The following is a 25,448-nucleotide window of genomic DNA, read 5'->3' on the forward strand; positions in this document are numbered from 1 at the left end:
CAAGACCAATACTTGATATTTTACTGAACAAATGTAAATAAAAAACAATTTACATTTATAGATTAAACAACAACAAAAACAATATTAATATTAATAATAGTAATAAAATCTAAAGTTGTGGAGAACACAGAAAAAAACAAGAATTTTAAATTAAATAATTATGTACAATTATGTATGTTTAATAGTAAGGGTTATTAATATTTACAAATCAAAATAAAATGTATAATTAAATATATAATTAAAAGAGAACAGGAAAAAAGCAAGAAAGAAAGAACATGCTTTTTTAGAAAGAGGCTACACAGTACTTTTTTCAGTTAAACAGATGATAGTGTCCATGTGCATGTATATAGTACAGTTATGAATATGATTGTGCCAAAAGTAATAAACTAATAAAATGTAAGAACAATAGAACAACATGCTTAATAAATAATATATGCTTTCCATCATCTAAATAATCAGAGTTTTGAAAATGTTTTGAAAGAATGGTAAAAAAAAAATTCCACTGATAAATATAAAAATGATGCATATATAACACAGTAAAAGTTAAGCAGACTTTTTTACATTTTACAATCCTGCATGGAGTCAACATAGCATTCCAAAGTAAAAAAAAACAGAAAGACAAATAAGGCAAGAACATACCACAGTGGTTTCAGCATGTAACAGACATGCATAACAAACAAGATACAGAGTTATATTTTTATGATACAATAATTACAATACATACATTCAAAACCAGGAAACATGAGGGCAGTCACTTTCCCTTTTCTGCTGCCCATCTCTTCCTTTCAGCCTCATAAAAGGAAGACTGACAGAACTCTCCCCAGGTCATCTCGTGAGTCATCCCCTCTGTCCGATATAGGGAAAACACTCTGGCAGGACAATAGACATATTTCCCTGCCACACCAGGGAACCCAGTATGTATGTGTGGACTCTCTGGGCCTTGTTTGAGTGGCTTGTGGCAGAACCTACAGAGGCGACCAGTGGGATGCTGCTCCATGGTCTTTCTCTTTCTCCGCTCCTCCATTACCTGTCTTGCCTCTGCAGAACGCTGCTTTGCGGCCTGTAGCTCTCGTTTAAAAAAAGGTGTTTCAGCAAAGTCAGCAAACGGCATTCGAGGATTGGAGAGGCCTTCCGCTGCATACATCTGGTATGCCTTTGTAGAGCAGTAAAAGTACTTCACATTCTCAGACTGATAAAAAAAATGAATGGAGGAGCCATCACCAAGGTAACGTGACTTTGGCTGGCCGCAAGCAAGACAGTTCCGTGTCCTCTTTTTAACAGGCTGCTGCTGCTGCTGCTTATCCACAATCTCTTTCACCATTTGTTCAATCTCACCCTTAGTTAGCGGGAACTCCTGGGGCTTATTACTGGGTGGGTTCACTGGGGCAGGTGGGAGGGTTACCACTGGTACACTTACGGTTTCACTACCTTCTGTGAGGTGATGCCACAGCTGCTGGGTCTCCAGGAGTTTCTCTGAACTGGTGTTCAGGGATGAACTTGTGTTTGTCATCTTGGCCAGGTGTTTCACATAACGTGAGATATGCTGTTTCGTGGTGGGGTGTAAGAGGCTATTGGGATCCCTGGAGGCAGCCTGCACAAGGGCAGCATACTCCGCATCCACCTGGGTGAGAAGGTCTTTCTGCCCATGGTACTTTGCCAGAAGGCCATCAATGGAATCCCTCATGGGCTGTGTCCACCGAAAATGGTCCAGGACAAAAAGTAGACCGCCTGCCTTGATGGGACCTGTGCGAGCAGCTCGTGGAGAGGGAGCAAAGGGCAGTGGTGGTGTCATCTCATCTAAAGGAGAGGAAAAAGGACAGAAAATAATAAATCATTTTCACTTTTATCTCTGAAATATCTGTAGTATTCATATAAATAAGGAATAATTAAGGGATGAAGATGTGAACTGAATTACCTTTTACTTTGGTGGGCTGTGCAGGCTGGATCATTGTTTGGGAGCCAAGAGAAGCCACACCAAAGATGTCATCCTGGAGCATAGAGTAATTCATTTGTGTTAAAATCAGTGATTACATAATTACACTACCGGTCAAAAGTTTTTGGAGGGTAATATTTTTTAATGCTTTTAAAAGAATTCTCTTCTGCTCACCAAGGCTTCATTTATTTGATCCAAAATACAGCAAAAACAGTAATATTGTGAAATATTTAAAATGCAATTTATTTCTGAAACAAAAATTGTACACAACTTTTTCAACATTGATAATAATAATAAATGATTCTTGAGCAGCAAATCAGCATATTATAATGATTTCTGAAGGATCATGTGACACTGAAGACTGGAGTAATCATGCTGAAAATTAAGCTTTGCCAACAAAGAAATTAATTGCATTAATGCATTTTAAAATGTTTTCAAATAGAAAACAGTTATTTTAAATTGTAAAAATATTTGACAATATTACTGTTTTTGCTGTATTTTGGATCAAATAAGTGAAGCCTTGGTGAGCAGAAAAGACTTCTTTTAAAAACATTTTAAAAATATTACCATCCAGAAACTTTTGACTGGTAGTGTACATTTTGTGTTTTAGTGAGTGAGGATATTTCTAAGTACAACAGTCAAGTTTACCTGAGCAAAGTGTTCCTCCCTCACCTCCTCAGGTGGGTCATCAGGTGGGAATCTCTCACTGAGAGCAGACAGCTCTGAGGACTGATGCTCTCCCTCCCCAGCAATAGGTAGCTTCTGGGACTTGTGCTTGTCCCAGTTCAGGGGGACAGGACGACAACCAGGCTCCACATACTGCAGTCCAAACCTTTCACTGGTGTCTGTCTGCGAGACAAGTAAGGCAGGGTACTTGGCCTGGCCTGTCACTACGTCTGAGAGCTTGTTCAGTTCCATGATCAGCACAGGATCAAAAACTGCAGGCAGCTTCACTCCAGGCTGCTTCAGGTCCACAAGGCGCTGGAAATTCCAGCGGGCCACTCCAATCATGCCCTGCGCCTGGAAAAGTTCTGTGGATACCTGAGTGCCTGTGACCCATCTCGCCTGATGGAAATGGAACCCCTCCTGCTGAGAGGTGCCTCTCACAGGGATCCACACGGTACAGCTGCTGCCTCCCCTTCACATGGTTCAGCTGGACCGTTCCACCATGCCTATAGAGGATCCCCTCTGTAACCTCTGGGTCACTCAGGCAGGCTCTGAGGATGTGGACTCGCTGAATCCTCCACACCTTCAACATCGATGGTTTGAACAGTGGCACACCATCAGGATCGCATTCTAAAAAGAATCTTTGGAGAACGCTCTCCACTCTCTCCAGCAGCTCTTTGGGGTGTGGGACCCTGGTGCGGCAGTGCTCCCTGGTGTGCTGCTTTGTTGGATTTGCAGGCACTATCCCACAGAAAACATAAGCCTGCTTCAGTCTCTGTAGGTCCGTCTGGTCCACAACACTAAAAGCTGCTGACAGAAACTTGCAGAAAGCACTGTGCAGTGGATGGTGCTCTGACACACACTCTCTGGAGAACCGCCGCATGCAGTGGAACAAGTCCAGCTTGATGTTGATGTCGCTGTTATATTCTTTGCGGGAGGCACAGGTGTTGATGAGATGCCCAGAGGTTGCTGCAGCCACTATAGCCTCAGTGGTCTTCCAAGAATCCCAGAGGAGGTGCTCCTGGGCCTCAGGGTTTGGGATCCTGAAGGCAGCACAACAATCTCTGTTCAACACACAAAGAAAAGAATATTTAAAATACATAGGATACATGTCTTTGCTATACTATATTTTGTTTATTTTATAAATATAATATAGGTGGGAAGGAAAATGTGACGGCTGGTTCTTACCTGTCAACCCACTGGTACTTGGCTTTTGGCACTCCTGCAAAATGTAACGACGAGACAGCCCCCATACATTGGCTCCAGGGATTTATCACTTTCAGACTGCAGCATCACCCAGGACAAGATCATCCAGTTTTCATTCATCACTGCGTAGGACGACATAGTACCTGATGCAAGCACAACCTTCCGGGCCACCTTTCGGGTATGGTCAGCCCTTAAGGCTTGTCCGAATGTGCCTTGTAGGAGCAGATTGAGTGTGCTCTCCTGCCTATGGTACTCCTGAATGAGGCAGTCAACCAAGTAGTGGGGTGAGACTGTTACTCCGCACCAGCCGACCACATCACCATAATCACCAAATGGGGCAGAAATATTTGATGCTCTTAGTGCCCCTGTGATGGTCTGTTGACCATAAAGTCCACTGTCTCCATCCAGCACATTCTTAACAGTGGACAGGTAAGCCAGGTGTGCACGCTCATACCTGAGGTGGAGAGCTTCGTTCAACTGATTGGCCATATCATTGGGAGACTTTCCTGTGCGCAACTCATCCATCACAGTCTTACATATGGCTTTCTTGTGCGTCAGAAAAGCTGGCAAAATGTTGCAGAACCGACTCGGCAGCATGTCCATCCATTGGGGTTTGTCTGCAAACCAGTACTTTTTACAGACTTTACAGCTGAGCCGAGAGGCCAGTATGTAGTACTGGCTGCTTGTACCAATAATGACACGGGGTCGTCCAACTCCTGATGAGACAACGTGGGGATTTGGACAGCCGTACAGACATGGCAGAGTGTAGTTGTTGCGGACTCTTTCCATAATCGTGTGCTCTGGTTTCCAAATGAAGAATGGATGAAGTTGAAAGTATTTTGGTGATGGCAGCTCATAGACAGGATCAATAAGTTCGGGCTGAGGTGGGTAACGCCACAAGGAGATCATGTTCATTGGATGTCTCACCGGTCTAGAACCTGGCCACAGTCCCAAGGCTTCCATTTCTGTTTTCATCCAGATTCTCTGCTGTTGAGAGCAGTGCCATCGGCTCACATCCTGCTCATAGCTTGGCAGTGGTGGAACAGCATGCTTTTCCTCCAACTGAGTTGAGGGGTACCCAGTAGAGGCTGCAGGGAGTCCCGAGAAAGACTGTCCAGCAGCTGCAGAGGGTCCTGAGGGAGGAGTAGAGGCTGTATACTGTGCAGAGGTCACTGGGAGGAGGGCTGCAGGATGACATGTTAAATATGTTAAATATGTTTTAAATTTAATTAAGTAAAATGATGTAACATTAAGTCCTTACACTGACAGAAGACGGTTTCCTGCACTGGTCTCAAAGGCGATGTGGTCTTGCTTGTAGAAAATTCAAGCAACTCTGGAGGTACTGGCAAAGGAACCCTCACTGGAGTGAAGGGAATTGGTGAAAAACAATAACACTGATCAGCAACAGGCATATCCTTATAGTAGAATCGGCATGTGTATACGTCCATATACCAACCTGGCCGTGGAGATGCAGTAGCACTATATTCATCAGGCCGGTCTGGTTTTGAGAGTGTTGCTGGTGGTTTACGCCTCCCTAACACAGAAAAATTTAATGTCATTCTAATACCCTGTAGTACTGTCCCTTAGTAAATGTGTTAATAAATAGTAATGTAAATGCATGCAAACCCATAGAACACATATCAAAACTCTTTATAATATTAGGGGTGTGGTATGTTAATTGGTCTACATTACATGAGTAATCTACAAAATGCTACAGAATGATTCTAGTCCAAATGAATACATATTTGTACTTTTGTTGTACTTCTGCATTTTGGAGATGTACATCTTTTACTCTGTAGATCATGTACATACCAAACCTTTAAAGTATAGCATGCAAAAAAACATGCAAAACAAGAACTCAGTACTTACCCTCAATGATGAGATATAAATGCTTTCAATGTTAATAGAACAATTGAACACAAGAATTAGAACAGGCCTGAACGTGGCCTAACCAACAAACAGCAACAAATCAATGTAGAACAGATAATCCTGATTCATGTCAGAATCATCCCTAATATGCAGTAGGAATAAGACCTTTGACCACAGGGACTCCAACCACTTCTGAACCTGAAAGCATAGTGAAGATAATTTAACTTTCATGCATTTATAACATAAACAGACATGCCTAATAAACAAACAGTGATATGTCAGTGTGTTGGATTGATAATCCTGATTGATGTCAGAATCATCCCCAGTGTGCAGTCAGAGTAGGACCTTTGGCCATATGGACTCCATCAACTTGTGAACCTGAGTGCACAGCACAGAAACAATGTAACATCCCAAACATTTACCATCTTAAATATCGCTGATTAAAAATGTTTAAGGATCACGACCCATCTTCCCAAGAACGGAATCCAACGGCCTGGGCGAAGGTATAATGCGTGCATGTCTTTTTAGCGCCCCTGTGAAGTTCACTTAATTTTTAGAATTTAGTTTCAATTTTACTTTAGCTGCGCGCTTAATCTGACTCCAGTTCCAAATGGTTATTACATTTAGATTGTTTCTAATTAGGAATTAATCCTAACTATTGGTTATGTATTAATTTAGATATTTGATTATTCTGGGTATCCCATATTTTCAATTATTTGTTCATTAGGGACCTGATGTTGCATATAGAGGACTGAAGCGTATGTGTGTTTGAGCATGTATGTGGTTCTCACTCAGTTGGCCCGGAATTTTAGATGAATATGTGGGTTGCATCATCCTCCCAAATTCTTCACCTTCCTCCACTTCTATAAAAAAAAGCAAACCAAAGATTGGTATGAAAGGATGGAATTATAAATATCATCAACTGTTGTTTATTCAGGGAAAATTGACTGAGCATTAAGCTCTTTTACAGCAATACTCTGAGTTCACATTCATATGGTTGTACTTTCAGAAAAAGATGGATATAGCAACCACAATAAATATTGTGTGTGTGTGTTTGTGTGTGTGTGTGTGTGTGCGCCTGTGAGACATGTCTGTGTGAGGTTTTCTTACTCAGTTGGCCTTGGAGTTTGGATGGGGATATAGAAAGCATCATTCTCTCCAATTCTTCATCATCCTCCATTTCTGTCAAACAAAGCATAAAACCAAAGATGCAAATCATATGTCATCCTACATTTACATATTTCAATTTGACCTAATATATACACAACTGTACTGTCAACAAACCTGGAGGATGAGAGGCAGATGCTGCGAGGCCAGCAGAAGCAAGTTCCGCTGAAACACTCTGAAGCTGGCTCTTTTTCTGGGTGAGGTACTGCTGCAGCCGATACATTTTGCTGCCTGGAACACACTGTTTCTTGAGGATGAATGCAGCATATCCATCTGCTCTGCTCTCCCAAATATCCCTCCAAGTCTTGTCTGCATTAATCCCAAAGCCAACCAAGTTGTCTTCTTCATTCCTCACAGGTGGAGCCACTGATCTTCCAGCTAAATACTTTATGAGGTCCTCGATTTCCTGGAAGCTTCTACTGTACTCAAGGAATGAAAGTAGGCTGTCCTTCTTGGGACCCTCTGGTTTAAACTGTCCGGCTCTCTCCTCCTCCTCAACCTTCTTAGTCAAGAATATGGTATAGCCTACATCATTCTCTAGCAGCCACCGGAATGACTTGCCTTTGTACTTTCCAAACTGAAGCACATACTCTCCCAGCACCTCCTGTCTGTCTGACACATCTCCTCCTCTCATGAAGACAACAGAGTGGGCATTCTCCTTGACCTTGTCTTCACTTTGAGGGGATGATTTGTCCTGGAGATTGGGGTTGTCTTTGATCCTCTTGGCTTCATCTGAGGGATCTTGTCTCAGATATCCAGTTGGTCCTTTCCTGAAGCACACTTTGATCTTGCCTGGGAAGATCACTTTCACCTTCATCCTGCTGTGTTGTACACAAAGAGCTGATTAGTGTTAATGGTCTGTTGCAATAACACAATTAATTAACACACTTCTATTCTGATTTATATGATTTTATTTCTTAATAAATAAAACAACAATTAAATGAAACAGATTATTCTGAAATGATTAAATAATGTAATTCATAATTTATTAAATAAATATATCAATAATTAAATGCATCTATTTATTTTCTAAATGTCCATGAAAACACAACATTTATTAATATATTTCACAATATCCTCTTTCACAGAGTATTGTTTGATTATCTATTTTTTCATAATAAAATGTCATTCATATATTATACCATTAAATTGCACACACATTTTTTTGTAATCAATTTGTTTGTAATTTAAATGTGTGTGTGTAATATATATATTAATTACAAGTACTACATCATACTGCACTGTTAACATATATATATATATATATATATATACATACGTGTGTGTGTGTGTGTGTGTGTGTGCGTTTTGTGAAAAGTCAGGACATAGATTTGTATAATGACAAAGGTATGACAGGTATTACAAGGTGAAGGTGACATCTCAGGACATTGACCCATGTCCCCACTTATAAATCATACAGAGTGAGGTTTTTTTGGGGAAAGTTGAAATGCACAGTCTCCTGTAAGGGGTAGGTTTAGGTGTAGGGTTGGTGTAGGGCAATAGCACATACAGCAAGTACACTATAAAAACCATTAGGCCTATGGGATGTCCCCACTTTTCACAAAAACGAACGTGTGTGTGTATATATATATATATATATATATATATACATACATACATACATATATATATATATACACATATACATATATATATATATATATATATATATACATATATATATATAATATTTTATTTAAGTACATAGTGAGAGATTAATGATGAAACATTCACCTTTACAAACAAAGATACTCTTATAAAATAACAGCTGTATTTTAAAAGAGTTTTTATTTTTTATAACAGTTTGGTTTACTGTGTTTTTATAATAGTTTGGTTTACTGTTTCCTAACGTTACAAACCATTCAACACAATTAGCAATCCGATTACATGATAATATACATGCAATTTAAATGATAAAATATATTAATCATAATGTATATGCAATACGGTAAGTTAGCACTACTAAGGTAAAGCATTCAACTTACCTTCTCGGTTTGTCAGATTTCGCGTTAGTTAAAAACAGCAGTCACCATAGGTAAAATCTGTTTGAAGGTAGTTCAGACAGTAAATATTTGTTGTACAACACCAAATTGCTTTTTTTTTTATCTGACAATTCGGTAAACAAATACCTCTCCGATCGTAAAACGGTTCTCCCCTCCTCCACTGCGAACGCGAATGATTGACGGATGATACTCGGCTTCTTAAATTCCCCGCCACGGAAAAGACGAAACAGCGCCATGAAGTCTACGCGTGGCCAAAATTATATTACATCCGTAGTGTTAAGCACTACCATAGAGAATGAATGGGAAAAGTTAAGGGAAGTTAAGCTCAACTATATTCGGCTCCGCGCGGGACGCGGCGCCACTGCATCTAGAGTGATAACCGTCTTTTGCTAATTTGACTAGCGCAATCATACGTTTGTGGGTGGAATTAGTGTAAATAGCCTCTGCCAACAACATGGATATTTGCACTGACACTCCGATTTTTTTTTATTTTTTATTCCCAACAATTAAACAGTTGCCCACAGAAAAAAACAGGGGGTGCTTCAGCACCCTCAGCACCCCCACTTCCCGCGACACAGTTTTGTTCCCCTTGTTTTTCCTAAATTGAAAGTAAATCGGAAATAACAGATCCACTAGGCTACAACCAGGGTTCATAAAAGGACAAAGTATGGTTACGCCCATAGACATAATAAATACCTAGACGCCTCATTGGCCGCTCGACCGCACGTCAACGGCGCCGCCATATTGGTGCGGGCAACTCTCCAGAACTCTCATACCGGGACAGAAGACAACATACCTGACTCAGCGGCAGCTTGGGCATCTACAGACCGTCGCACATTAATAACAACAGATCTCGGGGTATTGTCTTTCACAGGTAAGACTGAACAGTTGTTTCTGGATGTTTTTTTGGTCATTTTTAGCATTATGTTGACAGCTTAATTAGCCAGTGTCAGACTATTAATAGCTAACGATATGGCTAGTAAGCAGTGAAAGCTGAGACTTTATAAGAAATCAAAGTTTAAATTGATTCTTATTAAGTTTTAACTTATATTGTAGTTCATATCATAAACTAAATTGTGTTATGAGCACAGTATATACAGTGAGCACTTTGACAAGACCGTGTCAGACTGTCAGGATAGGGATGGAGCTAAAGCATCTCTCTTTAATTTCACTTCTCATTTACAAAGAGCAAGTTTATCATCACTAGATTATAAGGATTTCGTAGCTTATCATAAAACTGTGGACTGATTATATAAATTATTTGTTTTTTTCTTTTTTAGCCAACTGCAAACAGGACAAAGCAAGCCTTAAGGAAAGCTGAAGAAAGCATGTTTCCTGCATTTCCTAGAGACTAGGCTACACCTCCACAGCCTAATGTTGTATTTGTACTCGTTAAAACCCAGAACAGCCCTGAATGAATGGCCAGAATGACCCTGATCATATTCAAACCACTCTCTCTCCCCGGAACAGACTTCCAGGAGCATTTTTTAACCTTTGTAAGGGTAACTTTTATAACAATATAATTACCTTATTAAATGTTTCTGTCATTTTTGTCAAATATTTAAAAATAACCAGTTTCTTCAGTCAATCACAATACTATAGACTGCATTTTAAATTATTTACACAGGCTGTTTAATGCTGATCATGTACTACTGTATGTGCATTTACACAAAAACTGCATAATGTAAATAGCCTAGAAATGAGAAACACAGGAACTCCTTAGTGAGTGAAGCTGCAATATCATGACAAAATCATTGTTTATTATTGCTGTTTATGTTGTAATAATGATTATTAATTTTGATTTATAGAAAGGTTTTGGGGGTCATATTCTGGTCTGTGTTAAACATAACTATACTTTGGTTTACTGTTTCCTAACGTTACAAACCATTCAACACAATTAGCAATCCGATTACATGATAATATACATGCAATTTAAATGATAAAATATATTAATCATAATGTATATGCAATACGGTAAGTTAGCACTACTAAGGTAAAGCATTCAACTTACCTTCTCGGTTTGTCAGATTTCGCGTTAGTTAAAAACAGCAGTCAGCATAGGTAAAATCTGTTTGAAGGTAGTTCAGACAGTAAATATTTGTTGTACAACACCAAATTGCTTTTTTTTTTTTTATCTGACAATTCGGTAAACAAATACCTCTCCGATCGTAAAACGGTTCTCCCCTCCTCCACTGCGAACGCGAATGATTGACGGATGATACTCGGCTTTAAATTCCCCGCCACGGAAAAGACGAAACAGCGCCATGAAGTCTACGCGTGGCCAAAATTATATTACATCCGTAGTGTTAAGCACTACCATAGAGAATGAATGGGAAAAGTTAAGGGAAGTTAAGCTCAACTATATTCGGCTCCGCGCGGGACGCGGCGCCACTGCATCTAGAGTGATAACCGTCTTTTGCTAATTTGACTAGCGCAATCATACGTTTGTGGGTGGAATTAGTGTAAATAGCCTCTGCCAACAACATGGATATTTGCACTGACACTGATTTTTTTTTTTTTTTTATTCCCAACAATTAAACAGTTGCCCACAGAAAAAAACAGGGGGTGCTTCAGCACCCTCAGCACCCCCACTTCCCGCGACACAGTTTTGTTCCCCTTGTTTTTCCTAAATTGAAAGTAAATCGGAAATAACAGATCCACTAGGCTACAACCAGGGTTCATAAAAGGACAAAGTATGGTTACGCCCATAGACATAATAAATACCTAGACGCCTCATTGGCCGCTCGACCGCACGTCAACGGCGCCGCCATATTGGTGCGGGCAACTCTCCAGAACTCTCATACCGGGACAGAAGAAAACATACCTGACTCAGCGGCAGCTTGGGCATCTACAGACCGTCGCACATTAATAACAACAGATCTCGGGGTATTGTCTTTCACAGGTAAGACTGAACAGTTGTTTCTGGATGTTTTTTTGGTCATTTTTAGCATTATGTTGACAGCTTAATTAGCCAGTGTCAGACTATTAATAGCTAACGATATGGCTAGTAAGCAGTGAAAGCTGAGACTTTATAAGAAATCAAAGTTTAAATTGATTCTTATTAAGTTTTAACTTATATTGTAGTTCATATCATAAACTAAATTGTGTTATGAGCACAGTATATACAGTGAGCACTTTGACAAGACCGTGTCAGACTGTCAGGATAGGGATGGAGCTAAAGCATCTCTCTTTAATTTCACTTCTCATTTACAAAGAGCAAGTTTATCATCACTAGATTATAAGGATTTCGTAGCTTATCATAAAACTGTGGACTGATTATATAAATTATTTGTTTTTTTCCTTTTTAGCCAACTGCAAACAGGACAAAGCAAGCCTTAAGGAAAGCTGAAGAAAGCATGTTTCCTGCATTTCCTAGAGACTAGGCTACACCTCCACAGCCTAATGTTGTATTTGTACTCGTTAAAACCCAGAACAGCCCTGAATGAATGGCCAGAATGACCCTGATCATATTCAAACCACTCTCTCTCCCGGAACAGACTTCCAGGAGCATTTTTAACCTTTGTAAGGGTAACTTTTATAACAATATAATTACCTTATTAAATGTTTCTGTCATTTTGTCAAATATTTAAAAATAACCAGTTTCTTCAGTCAATCACAATACTATAGACTGCATTTTAAATTATTTACACAGGCTGTTTAATGCTGATCATGTACTACTGTATGTGCATTTACACAAAACTGCATAATGTAAATAGCCTAGAAATGAGAAACACAGGAACTCCTTAGTGAGTGAAGCTGCAATATCATGACAAAATCATTGTTTATTATTGCTGTTTATGTTGTAATAATGATTATTAATTTTGATTTATAGAAAGGTTTTGGGGGTCATATTCTGGTCTGTGTTAAACATAACTATACTTTGACATTTTGTTGTACAACGTAAACTGCACACACTCACACCCCAAACATTCATATGTAGTAACATATATTGAAAAATAAACGACTGCTTCAAAATGTGTTTTCTGCATGGATGTGTGTAATTTGCATTGTAGAGCAAAATGTCAAGCTTTGTCAAGTTGTTTACATTATTTTACTCATTCATTGAAAAACCTCATTAGAAAATATAGGAAAATCTTGAGGGAAGCAGTGGAGAATTAGTCTTTATTAGTCAGGTTTTGTTGTCACAATTAATATATATATAAAATACTCAAGGAGTTCATTAATTAAACAATTTGGAATTCATGACCACAATTTTTTGCTTGTCATTAGTTGTCTTTGTTTAATAATTATTATACAAATACCATTATAAAACTGTACTTTTCACGATTATTTATAATTTACTATTAATTTATTCTTCATTATTGACTATTCTGTATTATTCCACCCTTGATATTACATATTCTACTTGCTATCTATTGTTATTCATTTATTTATTATTGTATTACACATATAATTTGTTATAAATCTATTATATCAGTTATGTTATTGTGCTGTTGTACTTGCTTTTAATATTATTCACTTTACTACAACTTGTACTACATATACATTTTAATGTTACATATCACTTTTACTATATTTTTACTGTACATCAGTGCATATTAGTTCACCACTGTAACTGTAAGTTTTACTGGATCCATAAAGAATTATCAGTTATATTTGTTATTGCTTGTAGAGTTTTTATCTGTAGCCTATAGAATGCTATGAAAATAGAAAGTAGACTACCAGTGTGTCCCTTTTTGATTTGTATTCGCTGGTTTTATTACATTTTCTCAATGATGGTAAATTATTAGTACTTAAAGATGTATTATTTCGATTTTTTTCCCCCTCAGTATTTCAAAGGGAACGAGCTGTGTTCTGACCTAGCACGAGAAAAGCTCAAATGTTGGGGTTGAAGACAGAGAAAGCAATGAAACAACTTAATTTCATTTAATGTACATTAAAATTACATTACATGTATATGTCACAGTTATACTACATCAATATTAGAATTGTTAACCGAAAAAATCAACACGAGTGTGAGTGTGAGCTTTTACAATTTCTTAAGAAAATTATTAATTTTCCAAGCCTAACTGAATAACTGGAGGCAGAGTTATTTTAAACTCCATGTAGATCACAAACCACTGAAATTGGTTGATAAATGTAAACGTTATCGTGTTTTTATCCCGAAAAAACCGCAGCTCCCCCGTTTACCTCCATTTGTTTTTAAGGCAGTCTTGCCCTCACAAACATGTGTTGACGTATCGCAGCAACGGACCGAAGCGGCCAATGAGGCGTCTAGGTATTTATATGTCTCTGGTTACGCCCATGTATACACACACACACACACACACACACACACACAGTATATGGACCTTTAGGCAGTGGTGACGCTACTGGTTTAACTACATTTCTCAGTAGCGTGATGAATCAAATAGCTTTTCAGTAGCAAAGCTCTATTTTTGATCAAGTAGCGGTAGCGTCAACAAAAGCTAACGTTACATTATCCAAAGAAAGCATTCTGGAGCTCGAGCTCAAATCGGAAATATAACAGCCACTGATCCTGGATCAGCAAGTGACGCCACAGACACTAAAGCTCGTAATGCCATTGGCTCCTCAAACTGTCAATCAAACCTCATTATCCTCCCGCCTCTCTCGTCAATGAAGTGCGAAGCGCTGAATCTTTTATAATATGATACTTTGGCCAAATAAAAGAAACAAAACTGAACGCCCACATAATGGCAGAAAACTGGGGAAAACGGGACACGAGTCAGGAAAAGAAAACATTCGCTGGTCAAAAGCTTCGTATTTGAACCATGGCCGTAGCCAGGCTTTGAAAATTAGTGAGGTCCGGATGGGGGGATGGTTGGGGGGGAGATTGGATGCTATAATAACCTCTTATTATAGAACTGTGCTATAATAACCCCTATATATACACAACTCATTATACACTATTAACACTTTAAAATAGACAGAAATTTTTGTGAAAGAAAGAAGTTTTCTCTGTTTTGGAGGGATTTTAATTTTTAAATCATACCCTATTTATTGCATCAAAATTTGTTAATACTTTTCTATAGTTATGGGGTGGATAATTTTATCAGTTGTTTATTCATGCAACAATACTGTTATAGTTTTTATTTATAACCATTGCTATGTACAGGGGTGCAAACTCGTCAGGGGTGAAAAAGGTGACAACCCAAACTACCCCCTTTCTTTAAAAGAAATTTTTCTTTTAAATATCTACAAAATGCTTATTGATTTAAGAATTTTTTGATATTTGGACTAGAAACAAGACAAAAACTCTAAGTAGGAAATCATTTTTTGCAGTGCACCATTCAAGGATAAACACCTTTATATTATTAAAAGACGTTTGAGCGACAACTACGGTCTACAATCAACAAGGATTGTTGTTAAGATGTTACATGAACTTAGACCATCGCATGTTCCCTTAACGGACTTCTGGAAGAGCCCTTCGTGAAGGGAATCAGTTGCTCACTTTCGTTTGGAACTTCCCTACAAATGGCGTCCCCTTCCCGAAGTGCCCTTCAAGGGCGCAAAAAAGCCGTTTGGAATTCGCCCATAAATCACCCGCTTTTTGAAACGTGCAGTGCTCATGTTTATTCAACGAAGTCAAACGCCACAAATAAATCAATGTATGGGAAACACTAATGTATATCGAAATCATATCACCGTTATTGAAAAAAATTATATCGTGATACATACTGATATTGAATTATTGTCCAGCCCTAGCTTAGCGCTGCCTCCACTTGAGCTGAGTGATACTAATATTACTGTACATTAAACAGTATGCTTTACTTGTAGGTCGAACAGTTCTCAAATCGACTTCATGTCAGAGTAATAGCTGATATGTGAGACAAATGAGACTGAGGAGCATTTTGTAAAGGGTAGCGAACTAATGCAGCGATAACGTAACAATCTTCATAGCTATTGCAACAGCAGCCTCATGCAAAAAAACAAAAACAAACAAACAAAAAATTAAAAAAAACAGCAGCCTCACGCGGTAATCACCATTTATACTGGAACACCATAATTTACAGCAGATACAAATGCATTCCGTCCTGCTCGACAGTGAACTTAATTTAGCTAGCTACAAACAGGCTAATCTAACCACCAACATAGCCCAATTACTTCAAAAATAAGTTGCTTGCCGTTAGCTTGTTCCTTCACATTTTACATAGCCTCTGGAAATATGGACATTTGCCTGCAGCGTCTAAAATTTATGCTTCAGGAGTGAGATTGGTTGGTTGAGGGAAAGAACATTAAGGTAAGCCAATCAGAGGCAGAGTAGGGCGGGGCCATTCCTTTGCCAACAGGGGGAAAAAACGCTACAGGTGACGTGACACAGATGACGCGCAGATACGAACCCCACCCCCCCCATTTTTTTTTTTTACAGATCTACACGATTCACGTGAATGACCTATTTCAAGGTGAAAACGGCGAATTTCGCCGAAAGGTGACAAGTTTGCACCCCTGTATGTAGTTGATAACTTTGTCTAGTGCTCTTATGAATGTTTATAGCATGATTTGTGAAAATTGAACTACTATGAATGACTTGGCATCAGGCCCGGCTCCACGGGGGGGCCAGGGTGGGCCTGGCCCACCCAGTCAGAAGCTTGGCCCACCCTGGCCCCACACATAACAGCCAATCACAAAATTGTTGTGATATTCAATTGAGGTTCATATATTTTTTCTTTTTCGTTTTCTTACCGCCCACACCCACATACGTGCTAATACTGTATTTTCGCGCATCAGGGAGCCGCTATCAACATGCGGAAATTGAAATGCTTTTGAATGAGCGCTCGCGCTTTCACTTCGATTTGGCGATCACGCGTACCCCACTGAGCAAAGACACGTCAAACAACGTCTTTTGTACTTCGTTTTGAACGTCCAATTTTGGTCCCCTGAAGGTGCAGACTGTGACGCCAGATGACGTCTTTTTTCCAACGTCTAATGAACGTCCAGTATTGACGTCCACAGGACCTCTGTATAAGGGCTAATTGTAGGCCAAATGTGGTCTTTGTGGACGTCTTTTCTACATCAAACTTAAACTCATTTTAGACATCATGTACTCAATAAATAAATATTTAAATAACAAATAATGTTTCATCACAAGTAACCTATATTGATATTCATTAACCATGCTGATAAGAACAATGTTGATATTTGTCTTAAATAAAATAAATATTACATTCATTAATAATGTACATTTTCTGCACATGTCTTCGACATCCAAAAAGTTACCTAGTCCGACGTTCAAATGTAGAACTGCATATTGACGTCCAAATGGGGTCTTGGTTAGACGTCCAAATAGCGGACCTAGTTTGCACGTCGTGTAGACGTGCAGAATTGGTCTTGGACCGACGGACGCAATATAGACATAGTGGGACAGTGCTCTGTGTAAAGGGAGAACATCTTACAAGATCAGATATTTGTCAATAAGCTAAGAATCTGTTGATGTATGGTTTCGTCAGTCTCAGTGGTGTAGTGCAGGGTATATTCAGGTATAAGGCTTATCAGTCAGCTTTGCGTAGCCTATACCTACTTCTAAATACCCTCTGATGCGCATTCAGTGGTGCCTCGCATTAGCCAAAATAATGACAGTCCACCACATGATTTGCTAATCAAATCATCTGTGAATAAATGCAAATATTCCCTAAAAACACCCAGTAAAGACAGTGATGCGGTCAGGACGCGCCGGCTTCCCTTTAAATATGATTGATGATTGCGCCCGCGCCTGCTTTGTCCCCAGACAAGATGGCAAAATAATAATTAATTATTGATTTCTAATTTGAATCAGTACATTATAATATGAAAAGAAAAATCAAAAGGACCAGGTTTTTGCGATCAGATATTTTTTAAACCGGTAAACTCCTGTAAACTTTTCAGTCCAAGGATCCAGTAAGCGAGCAGCGTTCAAACAGCAAGTTTAAAACAGCTCTAATACAGAGAAAACCCGAGATCAGAGATTGCGGAGAGTCGTTTCAGCTTGTATTTGGCTTAAAAGCACGAGTGTTTTATAATGGATTTTTTTCACTATATATAAAAATTGTAAATGGTATGGGGAGGAGGGATTACATTTGCCCGTCACTGCCATGGGAGAAACAGTCAGTCAAACATAGGAATATGTACAATTCTGGAAAAATGTATCTCTTTAGTTTTTTTTTTTCAAATAGAGATCATATTCTCCTATGATTCTCAGTAGACAACTAAACAAATAGCTTGTAATTTACTAGAGGTTCTGACAAAATGTTAATTGCTGCGGTCTATTTAATTTTTAAAATTTGAATTATGTATTGCAAAATTTGCACCTCTGTTGTGGCTAATATTAATTTCATAATTATCCTTACTCCATGAAGTAGCAGAACTTACGTGAAAATGTGCAAATGGCCCATTTTGGGGTGAATTAAATGCAAGTCTTAAATGTCACTGTTTATAAGGCATTCATCCTTTCACTTTAAAAAAAAAATGGGGGCATAAAAATAGTACCCCCCCCCCAAAAAAAATCATAACCCCTGCCCACCTGGAATATCACTTGGCCCACCCTTCAACTCATACCTGGAGCCGGGCCTGCTTGGCATATACTTCTTCATAGTGTTTGCATATTTCATTTCATTCTGTAACCTACTTTTTCTACAGATCTCTGCACTAGTGTTAAATGCTACTGTTTTTGACAGCGTTGATAACGTTTCTGACAGATAATATGAATTTTTATTTTATTTTTTGCGTTTCCCTTATCGAATGTCGTAGGGTAGGCTATGTCAGAAATGGGCTTTTTCGATTACTGGTGATTACGGCGATGCAGTGTTGCCAGATATTGCTATTAAGATGAGCAAAAGCCCATCAGTAAATAAAAATGAACCAAATATATTACACATCTTTTGCAAATAAGATAAGATAAAGATATCGCTGACCCTAAACCGCAACGTCCTATATTATTAACTTTCTAAAGTGTCAAATTAAGTGGAAAAGACAAGACAAAAACGTGCAAATTAGCTGGATTTGGCAACACGGAGACTGCACTCGCGTCCTCACTCGCAACTCTCTCAAGCCTCGTTCACTCCGCCAGCGTCTCGCAGCGATCATTTTCATACCATGGACGCTAAACATTCTTGCAAACTGTCTAAACTGAATTATACATACAGACATATGAGTAGGGATGGGTACCGAAACCCGGTATTAAATCGGTATCGGGGCTAAATTATGAAAGACCGGAGTCGATAAGCTCTGACGTTATCGGTTCTGCTGTCGGTACTGGAGAAATCAAGAAAACATACATACATTTATTGTTACTATATATACACATTATTTTGCAAATTATATTTCACCAGAGTTGCCAGCTGTTTTTATGTGCAATAATATTCAAACATCTGTCTATGATACATTTTTGCTATTCGCAATTCAGAAACGAGAACGCGCTTACGCGGAGGAGTTTCAGCACGTGCAACATGAAAGCCCTGTTTAATTATGATAGAAGAGAGAACTAACTATTCAAACATCTGCTTATGCTATAGGCCTGTGGCTGTTATATTAAGCTTAGTTTATTTTTTTTATAGCCGCGTTTCTTCTAGCACAACTTCCTTCCCTTTACAGCGGTGCGCATTCGTTCCTCCCTAACCAAAACTTAACGTCAGAATCAGCTCAATCGGTGATTATTGTAAAATGCTGTCTTTACTGCTGCTACATTGCGGGACATGTTTGATAATAAAACGTTGAAAGCACAATCAGCGCGAGAGACGCTGTTCCCCAGGATGAAATGTGTGCGCGCCGCGCTCCAAAACGGACAAGCAGATTACACTTTGAGCTTCAGGCGCATCCAAACGATCAAATGCACACAAAATGTCAAAATGGCCAGCTACGAGAGTATTCACTTAAACACAGTTTATGTCTTAAGTGGACGAGATCAGTTGGGAGAAAATCCGATGTGTGTCAATATTTTGTCTTAAAGTGACAGACTGGTGCTTGGGCCATCAATGTTAAATAACAAAATGCAAAGAGAAAATCACCCACAGCTCTTAATCTGAATAACGTTATAGCTTTAATAAGCATTAATCTATCAATACATACAGTGAAAATTATACAGTGTTATTTTACATTTAAATTTTTTTGTTTTACGTTTGATTACTTTTAGATTTCTTTTGTAGCTATTACTTACCTGAACATTAATGTTAGTAGACCTTCATGGAAAAATGAAAGCACTGTTTATTTCATTTCAGTTAATTTGTATATTTGTTTTATTGTATTTGTTGGTTTGTTTTACTTTGTTTCTTTGTTCATGTTCTTACTGTATCTTATGTATATAAAACACTAAAAATGCCTGCACACTGGTGCATTTACAAATTGATGTTTTATATTAATTTAATTAAATATTTATTTTACATTTCAGAATATAAAGCAATGTTAATCCAGCTCCTAATCTGTCTCATTCATATATATATATATATATATATATAACAAAAAGTACCGATAAGAATACCGTTAAAGTACCGGATCGATAAGCAGTATCAGTAAGAGTAGTAATACCGTTAATACCTTAACGATACCCATCCCTAGTGAATACCTTGTATAAAAGTAACAAATATTTATTAAACAATTTCTCAATTAAAATGAATCTTGTTCAATGAGAAAAAGGGAAAACTATGCCCAGCAGATGCAACAAACTGCCATGAAAAGCATACAAAAAAAAAAAAAAAAAACACAGGAGCAGGTGCTTCGCAATAGGAGGCGGCTAGACACCGGGCTTCAATAGGGCCCATACTACTGAAAACCCACACGTGCACAAGACTACACTTACACACCCCAGGAAATTCACTGCAAATCCACACCACTTTGGTGAAGAGGGATATTTCTGCACGGGAACAGCCAGCCTTCTCCAAGCCCCAGCTCCCCCAAATACAACAAAAGGAAAAGGAAATTAAGCAGACAATTTAAAAAAAAAAAAACACCCCAACACACAAATAACACCTGCAAACTTGTTGCCACAAAACAAAAATAAAAGGAAAAGTAGATATTAAAATACCAAACCAAGTTCTTAACTGCGAAACAAACATGAATACTTAAATGCAAACAAACTAAATAAGAACCAAACATCCATTCAAACAAAAGTTAACGGATGCAGCCAATCAAGTAAATTGACTGTAAATAAGACTTAAATGCAAAACAAATTAAAGCAAAATAACTAATTGAATGCAAACCAAATAATTAACCAAAAGACTTGCATGCAAAGCATACATTAAAGCAAAACAAATCAATCTTTATTAACATAATAAGTGCAATAAAGAAAAACAAATTAATTAACATTTTGTAAAAGCAAAACAGCAGCGTTGAAATTTCAAGCCATGCTGTAGTCCCTGCTATAAGCCATGCAGAGCCGGGAGCACAAAAGTAGGCACGCTCACAGGATGGTTTAAACACCGGATAATGGGAGCCACATCATCTATCCAGCAGCCCTTACTTACAGGCAGCGGCAAATCACTCAAGCAGACGGCACCCGCAATTCTCAAATGCAGAGAAACGCAACAGCAGAGGACCGGCGATTTCCCGGATACGGCTGCAACATGCGCCCGAAACAAATGCCAGCTTCACAAGGATTACCCTCGTGCAACGCAACGAAACGCCGAGAGTACGATCAGCTGAGTATGACGTAACGCTCTTCTATTTTGCCTCCCGCCTTTATATACACTCCCATAACTAGGATGCAATAACAAGCAATTACCTAGGGGGTGTGATCAACCAGACAGCGGCAAACACCCCGCACTAACTGCATTTCACCACAGTATATACAAGGATGCACGTACATCCACATCCGTTCTTTGTCGCAAATGCATTTGTTGCCGTTTTTGCATTAGGACAGTGACTAAACGGTGAACTTGACATTGTTCCTTGTGAGAGCACGAAATACACCTTTTATTCAAAGTATAATTAAATAACTCTCCACACACAAAATCGACTTAAAACGTGCCAAAATCGAATTAAATTGAAGAAAAAGAAAAAAAAAGAAAAATCCTGTTTAATTGTGACTTACATGGGATTGTTTTTTGTTTTTAGCAACAGAGATACAACTCACCTAGTCATACCTAGGCTGTATCACAGTTTACTGAGATCTCCAGTATTTTTAGAAGGATTAGATTTTCATTGATTTTGACATGTTTGTGGTTGAACATGAGCGGGTGGATTCGTCAAACAAGGTGATTCAAACAGATCAAGTTCTATGTTTTGTGTGAAATTTCAGAACCTGCTCCATACTCCAGAATTTCCTTTTAAAAACCGGTTACCCTTTTGTGCTGAAGGATACGGATCAGTCATTGGCTGTTGGGTTGTTGCGACTGTGTCTTAATATAAAGCCCCACCCTTACCAGGATTTGTTTGACTTTCAAATTCTCTTCCGCGGAATGATAGTACACGGTTTCATGCCCAATATTTTCACTCTCTTTTTCCAGTTCAGTCCACCAAGTGAGTACGACACAAGACCAAGCTGACATGAAAATAATGCGACTCCGTCAGATTTTTCATTTCTTCCTTCTTGGAATGTTTGTTGGCTTGTCTCTGAGTGGGTATGTATAAACTTTTGAAAAATATGTAACTGATTTGCTCACACGTTTGGAATTGAAATGTTAAATGAATTAGAATATCAGTTGTGAGTCTGTTTATGTCGGCCTATTGATATATACGCTGCCAGGTCACTTTATGTAATCAGCTAATCACTTGGCAGCAACTGTATTAGGCATGTAAACGGGGTTGGGAAGGTTACACATTTCATTAAAGTACTCAAGTAGGTTAATCTTAAAAAGTCAGGAGTGTCCAATCCTGCCAGGTTTGAACTTTAGCTTCAACCCCAATTAAACATGCCGGAACCAGCTAATCAAGGTTATTCTTGGCATACTACAAACTTCCAGGCAGTTGTGTTGAGGCAAGTGATCTAAGTACTGTAGAATCCTTAAAGCAGGGGTTCGTTTGCAGTCATGCTGATTTTCAGGAAAAAGCACTCTTCTTCCTTTTCTGACGTTGCCATTTGTTATAAACGCATACAAGAACTCATATGCACAAATGTCACTGGCTCTGTGTGGGAAAATGTTCTCACGTGCGAGAGCATGTCAATTCCATGAGAGTTAGCACCCCTGGTTTTCAAAGCTGGAGATCAACTTACCTCAAGATGTTTTTTTCTTATTACATGTTGAATCCTTTGAATGTTGATACATGTTATATATACAATTGTCTTTGTATTTCCATGGCAAAAATGTATGGAATGATTTTCCGGACTATTTTCAAAAGCAATTGCAAATTGTATTTTCTATTGCGTTTTCCACATGTGGGCGCATAAATTGTGACATAATCCAAATGCAATTGCAAATCTTGCATTACCGTTTGCATTTTTGCTTTCGCGAACGCACAGTGACTGCCACATTTCAAATGAAAAGGCAAAGTCCATTTGCAATTGTATTTCCCATGTCTTACAAGTTATGAGCCTGTCATATTTAAATAGCAATATTAATTACCACATTTGCTTGTTCACTTTCTCTGCGTCGCGCATGTAACCTGCCAAAACTCAAATGAAATCACAATTCCTTTTGCATTTGAATTTCCGATGTCTACACGGAAAGCTGTCAATCAATGTGAGGGGGCGGGACTATACTAGGGGGCGTGTTTGTATTGAGAAGTGACGTCAATCACAGACGACCGTGCGGAACGCTCTATTATAAGACAGGAATAAGATATAGGTGGCAAATAGGTAAAAAAGGTCTGTTTGTTTATGTGCCTCAATCGGAGTGATAACAGTAAAATATCTTGAGGCAGGTGATTCGCTCTCTATTACTACGGAAATTCTAAGCGGCCATGCATTTTTTTTTTCCCTTCTAGTTTTCTCATGATCTCGACATAACAAAAGTTGTTTTCTAGTTATCACGACTTATTTTTCTCACGAACTCAACATAACAAAACTTGTTCTCTAAGTTACTCAACTGCGCCAGCAGGTGGCAGTATAGAACTACTGATGGGGAGCTGATACTGTATCAACTAAATCTTACTGTAGGCGTTTGGGAAAGAGGACCTTCGTGATCGCTATAATTTATGCAGTTCATTACTGACATTTAATTAAACTTATAAATGTTAAATGCTTAAATAAATATGATAATTTAGCTTGACATTTTATATGTTTTGTTACATTATTACTGCTGCACGACTCATCACAGTTTCTCATTTGTGACCCTGGACCACAAAACCAGTCATAAGGGTCAATTTCTTTTTTTTTTTAAATTGAAATTTATACATCATTGATGTATATATGGTTTGTTAGGATAGGACAATATTTGGCAGAGATACAAAGTTTTGATATATTTACAGTAGGAAATTTACAAAATATCTTCATGGAACATGATCTCTACTTAATCTCTACATTATCTCTACTACTACTACCTAATGATTATTGGCATAAAATAAAAATCAATAATTTTGACCCATACAATGTATTTTTGGCTATTGCAATAAATATACCCCAGCGACTTAAGACTGGTTTTGTGATCCAGGGTCACATTTACAACGACCTATTTGTAATGTGCATCTTTCTTATATTCAATCTTTATTGTTAATAAATATATTTTAATAAGAAATGTGATTTGCATATGGGTATAATTTAGTTCAGTGATGTTGTAGCCTAATCCTTTGTATTTTCTACATTTGTAGGAAACCATAAGTGTAGAATTGCACTGTCTGTTTACTCATTTGCGTCAATCGGAGTGAGAGCTGTTGAGACGGGTGTAAAGCGGTCTCGGCGCGACGCAGAGAAAGTGAAAAAGCAAATGTGGTAATTAATATTGCTATTTAAATATGACAGGCTCATAACTCGTAAGACATGGGAAATACAATTGCAAATGGACTTTGCCTTTTCATTTGAAATGTGGCAGTCACTGTGCGTTCATAAGCGAAAATGCAAACGATAATGCAAGATTTGCAATTGCATTTGAAAATAGTCCGGAAAATCATTCCATAAAAATGCATCATGCGACGCGCATGGCTTTCTGATTCCCCCTGCATTATTGTTAGTCCTGACTAGCTTGTGAGCTCTGCAAGTTGCTAATTAAAAAGGCTGCCCATATTTGTTATTTATTTTTTATTTATTTATTTATTTTAAAGGGTCAGAGTTGGAGACTGACCAAATGCCTCATTGATTAAAAATTCCCAAACAGTGTACATTAACATTAATAAATGAAATAAATTACATTACCAAAACAATTACTTTGTATTTTAATCTTAAATACTTTTCGGATGTACTGTAACTGTATTTGTGATTACCACCCATTTAAAATGCAGTTACTCATATCTTATTTTAAATACATAATAAGGAGATTACATGAATTCCATTAATCTCTGTAGACATGGTCAACACAATCTGCTGAAGTTCAAACACAAACCAGAATGGGGAGAAAAAGACGATTTAAGTTACTTTGAATATGGCATGGTTGTTAGTCCCAGACAGGCTGCTCTGAGTATTTCAGAAACCGCTGGGTTTTTCATGCACAACCAACTCTAGGTTGTAAGAAAAAGTGATGAGGACGTTGAAGATCTCGATGAAGATGTTTATTGCAGCTTGGGTTCAACAGAGTCGGAATGAACCCTGAACATCCTAAGCTCAAACCTTTTATACAGTTACAGTT

At 38.3% G+C, this 25,448-nt stretch overlaps 3 protein-coding genes across 3 annotated transcripts in view; 1 reads left to right on the forward strand and 2 right to left on the reverse strand.

The window, feature by feature from the left end:
- Positions 1-122: 122 nt before the first annotated feature.
- Positions 123-3,710, reverse strand: LOC131540786 (uncharacterized). The gene is made up of 4 exons (XM_058776044.1): positions 3,169-3,710; positions 2,582-3,071; positions 1,916-1,988; positions 123-1,797 (listed from the first exon to the last, which is right to left on the reverse strand). The coding sequence occupies exons 1-4, from the start codon at positions 3,708-3,710 to the stop codon at positions 752-754; spliced, it is 2,151 nt and encodes a 716-aa protein (XP_058632027.1). The 3' UTR covers positions 123-751.
- An 80-nt stretch (positions 3,711-3,790) lies between these two features.
- On the reverse strand, positions 3,791-9,698 carry LOC131540787 (uncharacterized). Its single transcript, XM_058776045.1, has 9 exons — positions 8,971-9,698; positions 8,827-8,883; positions 6,959-7,662; positions 6,785-6,856; positions 6,466-6,537; positions 5,840-5,872; positions 5,262-5,339; positions 5,067-5,165; positions 3,791-4,989 (listed from the first exon to the last, which is right to left on the reverse strand). The coding sequence occupies exons 3-9, from the start codon at positions 7,656-7,658 to the stop codon at positions 3,791-3,793; spliced, it is 2,253 nt and encodes a 750-aa protein (XP_058632028.1). The 5' UTR covers positions 7,659-7,662; positions 8,827-8,883; positions 8,971-9,698.
- Positions 9,699-22,181: 12,483 nt separating this feature from the next.
- LOC131540968 (globoside alpha-1,3-N-acetylgalactosaminyltransferase 1-like) overlaps positions 22,182-25,448 on the forward strand; it is a 28,819-nt gene continuing 25,552 nt past the window's right edge. The window contains exon 1 of the mRNA XM_058776410.1: positions 22,182-22,352. Within this exon, the coding sequence (XP_058632393.1) occupies positions 22,279-22,352 (74 nt within the window). The 5' untranslated portion in view covers positions 22,182-22,278. The remainder of the gene's footprint in view (positions 22,353-25,448) is intronic.

This window comes from Onychostoma macrolepis, chromosome 05 (genome assembly GCF_012432095.1).
Source record: "Onychostoma macrolepis isolate SWU-2019 chromosome 05, ASM1243209v1, whole genome shotgun sequence".
Taxonomy (NCBI): Eukaryota; Metazoa; Chordata; class Actinopteri; order Cypriniformes; family Cyprinidae; genus Onychostoma; species Onychostoma macrolepis.